The sequence below is a fragment of the Protobothrops mucrosquamatus genome, unplaced genomic scaffold (assembly GCF_001527695.2).
Source record: "Protobothrops mucrosquamatus isolate PMUCROS unplaced genomic scaffold, P.Mucros_1.0 scaffold1398, whole genome shotgun sequence".
In the NCBI taxonomy this organism is placed as follows: domain Eukaryota; kingdom Metazoa; phylum Chordata; class Lepidosauria; order Squamata; family Viperidae; genus Protobothrops; species Protobothrops mucrosquamatus.
In genome coordinates, this window is record NW_015387583.1 from 1 (window position 1) to 6,575 (window position 6,575).

At 34.9% G+C, this 6,575-nt stretch overlaps 1 protein-coding gene across 1 annotated transcript in view; it reads left to right on the forward strand.

Moving 5' to 3' along the window:
- Positions 1–24: 24 nt before the first annotated feature.
- NCKAP1 (NCK associated protein 1) overlaps positions 25–6,575 on the forward strand; it is a gene marked incomplete in the record, with an annotated part of 39,445 nt that continues 32,894 nt past the window's right edge. Inside the window, 6 exon segments of the mRNA XM_015821745.1 lie at positions 25–153; positions 2,405–2,453; positions 3,819–3,975; positions 5,015–5,071; positions 5,760–5,856; positions 6,407–6,513. Of these exon segments, the coding sequence (XP_015677231.1) occupies positions 46–153; positions 2,405–2,453; positions 3,819–3,975; positions 5,015–5,071; positions 5,760–5,856; positions 6,407–6,513 (575 nt within the window).

Sequence of the window (6,575 nt, forward strand, 5' to 3'; positions counted from 1 at the left end):
TAATTTGTGCTCTAGGCTCTTTCAGATGCCCTAATCTCACTTCAAATGGTCTATCCTCGTCGGAACCTTTCAGCTGATCAGTGGAGAAATGCCCAGCTCTTGAGCCTCATCAGTGCTCCCAGCACAATGCTTAATCCTGCACAGTCAGACACAGTAGGTCACTCTTCGATTGATCTGCATTATACTTATGCCTTGAAACTAGAATTAATTAATTAAATTAATATAGTTATTTGTTTGGATATAAGATGTTATCCACCAACCTCTGTTATCCTTTGAATTCAGCTTTTTTTGTTGAGTTCATGTATTATGCCTAAATGTAGGTTAACATAAATTAATTGAGCTATTTGCATAACATCTTCTATCCAAACAAATAACTATATTAATTTAATAAGTCATGCTTCTATGGCAGGGGAGCATTCAGCCATGAGGCTGTTTAGTCCCCGGAAAACCCTCCCTTCTCCTTTTAACTAACTTTAATCTCTTGTCTCCTGTTAACATTTTTAACGTTTCTGTTTACTCTTTTGTATTTTAACATTTTATTGTACAGTGCCCAGAGTCCCTCATTGAGGGAGATGGGCAATAGAGAAATGGGATGGATGGATGGATGGACTTAAAAGCTTAAAATACTGGCTGAGATAGTGGCATGCTAAATCATAAACTATGCATTACTCTTTTAACTTATGGTTAAAAGATGCGGGATCTTATATTAACCCAGTTAATATAGTGGTCTGGTATCTGGGAATATTTAGCCGCCCCAAACACTGTAAGGTAGTACAATGGGGATTAAATCTATACAAACAAATTATTATTAATGCTGTGTATACATTAATTAATTTTCTACATTAGTGATTCTTCCCATATGTAAATTAAAAAGCAATCTACTGACCGACTGAAAGTCTGTCTATTCCAGTATAGAAGCATTCTGAAGGCTTACAAGTGGAAAGTTGGCAAGAGAATTCTCTTCTACTGTCTTTAGTTCAGGACATATCTGAACCTATCAAATTCTGCTACCAATGTTAGTAGGCATGGATAACCCTGCCCTAAAATAATATTGTCCAGTCCCTTTTTTAAAACCATGTAAATTAGTGAATATCACCAAATCAGATGATGGTGAATGTCTGTGGAGAGTCTCAATCTTCGAGGTCCTGGTTGACCAAGGATGCTTTTCCAAAAGGCAACTGGACTTTCTTGGGGTTTTTTTGTTTTATTTTATTTTATTTTATTTTTAAAAAAGTTTCGCTTCTCATTGAAGAAATGAAGTAGCTTCTTGGATGAGAAATGAAATGTTTTTTTAAGAAAGTCAAGAAAGTCCAATTGTCTTTTGGAAAAGCACCTTTGGGACAGATGGCAGTGAATTTTCCATATTTTAACCAGTCATTATGTAAAGGAGTATTGTTTTTGAATGTCTCCTATTAGTAGACGATCTCTGTGTTGTATAATTATGAGAGGGGAAGGTTTTTCCCATTATAGTTTTACATCATGAATGGATTTTATTTAACCTTATCATAATGGCAAGCACCGAATTAAGATGACTTTCTCATACAAGCTTCTATCTCTAGTTCTCTTTATTAATTTTATTGCAAGTCAGATTACACTTGGGCCATTAAGCATAGAATTGTAATTTTTATGTTGTGGATGTTAAAATTTTAAATTACAGAATCAGAGTAAATAACAAATTGTTAGGCTATAAATAGTGCTAGCTTAATTTTTTTCATTCCACATATCCTACGTACTGTGTTTATATATGCAATAAGTATATTTAGTTATGCTTCGTTGGACAGCACTGATCCATTAGAATTATGCCTGCGGCTATCGCAGTTGGCAAATTTGTGCTGATTAAGTCATTATATTCTCCCAAGGGACTCCCATGAGGATCATCACAAAGAAGTTAGCTCATCTTTAAATACAGGTTAGAAAGTATGTCTCTGAGCTGAAATTGAATAATAAGTCAGTCTCAATTCAATATTAATCGTCTTCACAATTCTAAGTCAGGAGAAGTGTATTTCAGGACAAATCAGAAGAAATCAAGAGTGTATTTATATGTAATTGTTAGATCATAACAACATGTGTACTTCTATTAAACTGAACACCTTCCTCCCTTCCCACTGCCTTGCAGAATTGTAGCTAAACAGTCCTGACACTACATTTTGAACATGCCAGTCCAGAACTAAGTAACTGTAACAGTCATTATATTTAAAACAAAATACAGATTAAGCCGTTTTAGCTTTATCTGTATTAAAAAATACAATTTAAACCATTTTTATAATCCTGAAATATCTGTACATTATATTTTCCTGAAAGGTTGCTTTTCTTTAAAATGTAAGTAGATGTTAGATGAAAATGAATCTTATATTAACTAGATTGCTGTTTTCCAGTGGTGATTAAAAATTGCTTTTTTAAACAGATGCCATGTGAATATCTCTCTCTGGATACAATGGAAAAATGGATAATTTGTAAGTTTAAATTTTACTGATTTGCTCGCAATTAAAGTTCTTTACCGTGATGTCACAGTATCGATATGTAAGAAATTGTTGAGAGAATAGAACAATTGTGCTATTCTCTACCCCAAAATATTCATGGTTTTAACCATACTTTTTAAGTACAGTGGCATAAAATAATGCTAAACAACATTTCATCTTCAGCTGATGTTTTAGACTTTTCAAATCCAGGTGACAATTTACTGGTAGTTAATTTTTATTGTGACATAAGATGAATGAGAGAAGTAATAGAAGGAAAAATGGAGTTCCGATTCCCGCTGCATTTTAAGCTGAACCATACTAGTAAAATAAAATCTGTGTACCACCGTCTTACAACCCAGCCCCAAACTGTACATCTTTCATGTCTAATAAATATGGACCAGAATCTGAATTAGTAGTTTCTTGGTTTCAAATTTTGGTCATGGCAGGTTTGGAAGTTGGACTTAGTCATAGAAAAGCTACACACTATTGCTAAAGACCAGTAGAGAGTTAAAATTGAGCCACACAACAATTCTCTTAGCTACACTGGCTGACACATTGGGTAGTATGAACATACTTGAAGCTTTAGTTCCAATTCCTTCCTTTTTTTAGGGTCAATCAGTGTTATCAGCTGCATGAACTCTTTAATTTTTCCAACTTTTAACATTTCTTATAGACATGACCCAAAAGAGTTCCATTTATATTAATGAGAAGAGAATCAAGAATGTGCTTAAATAGCTTCCCTGGGAATCAATGTTTAAAATGGCAAGCTTCTTTTTTATGTCAAAACTGAGGAACCAAAAGGAGATTTTATGGATACCTCTCTGAGAAATGAGTTCAGCTCAAGGACTAACAGGAGAAATCTACAAACAGAAAGTCACAAAAGACCTATCATTTGACATTTATTTATTTATTTGTTTGTTTGTTTGTTTGTTTGTTTAAATTTTTATCCCGCCCTTCTCCTTACGGACTCAGGGCGGCTGACAGCCTAGTAAAACAGATACAAAGATAAAAACACCCACTTTAAAACCTAATTAAAATGAAATATTTGATGTGGCCTATGTCAATTTAAAATTATTCTTAAAACCCCACTAAAAATTCCCCTAGGCCAATCCCGCTTNGAATGAGTGGTCATTAAGTGAGGACTGTGCAGTGATTATTTTAAATTATACAGGGATGTTAAAACAATTGTATCTTAAGATCAAGCAGGTTGAAGACGTATTAATTGGATGCAATAAAAAGTATGCATGATCTATTTTGTTTTTGTGGGTAGAATGTAAATGGATTTGAATCTTAGTATTTTGCTTCAATTCTTAATAATTATTTTTATAACTTCGTGATTTTCTTCCTCTCATCTTAAAGTTGGATTTATTTTGTGCCATGGAATCCTGAATAATGATACAACAGCTTTGACCCTTTGGAAACTTGCTCTTCAAAGCAGCTCTTGCTTGGCACTCTTTCGGGATGAAGTTTTTCATATTCATAAAGCAGCTGAAGATTTGTTTGTAAACATAAGAGGGTATGTTTTTTAAAAATTAGGTATGATAAAAATAGAAGAAAATCTAGATCATTCATCACTAAGAGATTGGTAGAAACAGCAGCATCTGTTATCTTTCACCTCACCCCACTCATTTGTAGCTTTATCATATTCAGATGTTTCATTATGATTTAATCCTGGTCGAGTCTTGTTAAGATGAAGCTAAGGTTGCCTTTAAAGTTATTTTAGAACTTAAGTTTAATTAGGGTCCATAATACGAATATCTGTTAGTAGTATTAACGGATTCAACACTCATGAAATTAGAAGGGAAGATCAGAGAAATTTGTCCACCCTATCCTTTAGGACCAGAGAGAATTACATCTATTGAAGTCTTAGGTACATGTTTCGATGTTCATTAATAGGCTTGATTTTACTTTAAATTTAGAGTATTCATAGCATTGAACCTGAAGAAAGGCATTACTAGTACATATTTAATTTGATAATTATTGAAGTACATAAATGTTTCATTGATCATAACTAGAAGGGGGTTCATTTAGTCCTCCCAGAAGGTTTTGGAGTTATATTTTTAAAGTTTCCTTTTCTTTCTAAGCTGCAAATTGTTTCTGAAATTGAAAAAATTAAATAAGACCAGCAGATAGACAGACAGACCTGGTTTCTATTATGCAAGAAGAATTGGATATATCTTGAAGTAATGCCTGGAGAGTTGCTGGTTCATGTCCTTAGAAGAGCCAAAAGAGAATTGACTGCTAGGGTAAATATTCTGATAAAGGGAAAAAACAAAAGCATTATGAGAATCAGAAAACAAAGGCCTCTAGAAACAGCAGGCACGAGTTGGAGTTATTTAACATCTAAAATTAAATCTTAATTTAAAATGTTCTTATTGCATGCCTTCTGGTTCTGCAAAGAAAAAGATACTTAAACTCTTTTTCTATTTCTGTTTTTTCTTTGTTTATATTGGATTTATATATATTAAATAAGTAAGGCTTTGGGCTTGACTTTTGTAACTGGAGTCACCGAAAATTTACATCACTATGTTTACACATTTTGTTTATATTTGCAGGTATAACAAGCGTATAAATGACATAAGAGAGTGCAAGGAAGCTGCTGTATCACATGCGTAAGTGTACTACAAAGTAACAATTTTAGAAGGCTGTTAATTATTCATACTCATCTAAATTTTATAGCTGTATCAGTAAAGTTAAGAGATAGATTTAGATCCTATTTCACAAAGTGAACGCCATTCCGGGTTTTTTTTTTTCTCCTTTCCTTTTCTTGCAGCTGCAGAACCACACAGTTCAGAAATGTTAGTTTGGGGGGGCAGGAATGTTTTCTTTTGTGGAACTTATTTCATGGGGGAGAATATTAATATGTCCCTTTGTTGGTGAACACAATTATCCTCTGGCTTTCCCACTGGATTGTTGAATCCAAGTATATGTTTTCTGTCATGCAGCTCACTCTATATGCTATCTTCCATAGTTGATCTGTTCTTGAATTGTATATTTTTGTTAAAATGCTTTAAGAGCAGAATTACAAAGTAGATGTTGTTAAACAATTCTAGAACTCTGTATCTGTAAAAAAAACATTAAAAGTAGTGTTAATTAATAGTAGGCTTTAATAGTAATAGTTAATTACTAATTAATAGTAATAGTTAATTAAAAGTAGTGTTATTAATAGTAGGCTTTAACATAAAAATAATTAGACTGCGGAATTATCAGTAGACCAGAGATTCCCAAACAACTTGAGATTTATTTCTGAAATGTAACATATTGGTAATGTTAATCATAACATTTGTATTTTTCAAACAGCGGTTCAATGCACAGAGAACGGCGCAAGTTTCTACGGTCTGCACTAAAAGAGCTAGCCACTGTCCTGTCAGATCAGCCAGGACTCTTAGGTCCTAAGGTAAATAAATGATGCTACCGGAAAAGAAATGTTTTCTTTCAGAATTACTAATTCTATTGCTTCGTCATTCTGGACCAGCGGTTCTCAACCTATGGGTCGCGACCCCATTTGGAGTCGATCGACCATTTCACAGGGGTTGCCAAGCAAGGCTGTCCGCCATTTTTTTTGTCTGCCATTTTTTTTTCGCCTTTTCCGGCGGGTGCCTTACCTCCCTTGGGCTGGGCCAGCTGGTGGTCGGCCTGCTCGGTCTCTGCCGCTTGCCAGCTACACCTCGGCCGGCGCAGGGGGCGGAACCACGTGCGGCGCTCCCAGGCAGGGAAAGTCCTCGACTTACGACCGGTTGGGTAGTCCTCGACTTACGACTGGTTTAGTCCTCAACTTATGACCAGTTTAATCCTCAACTTACGACCGGTTTAGTCCTCGACTTACGACTGGTTGGGGGTCGCGGCATTAAAAAGGTTGAGAACCACTGTTCTGGACAATTCAATTTGATATGCACACCTTCTTTAGAAATGAATCACATTAATAAATGTCTCTCTTTCTTTTCCAGGCCCTGTTTGTATTTATGGCACTATCCTTTGCTCGTGATGAAATTATTTGGCTGCTTCGACACGCAGATAATATGCCTAAGAAAAGCACGGATGATTTCATAGATAAGTAAGGCAATAGCTAGAATAACGGGGGGGGGGAAGGTTCATGTTTCTTGGCAGCTTATGATT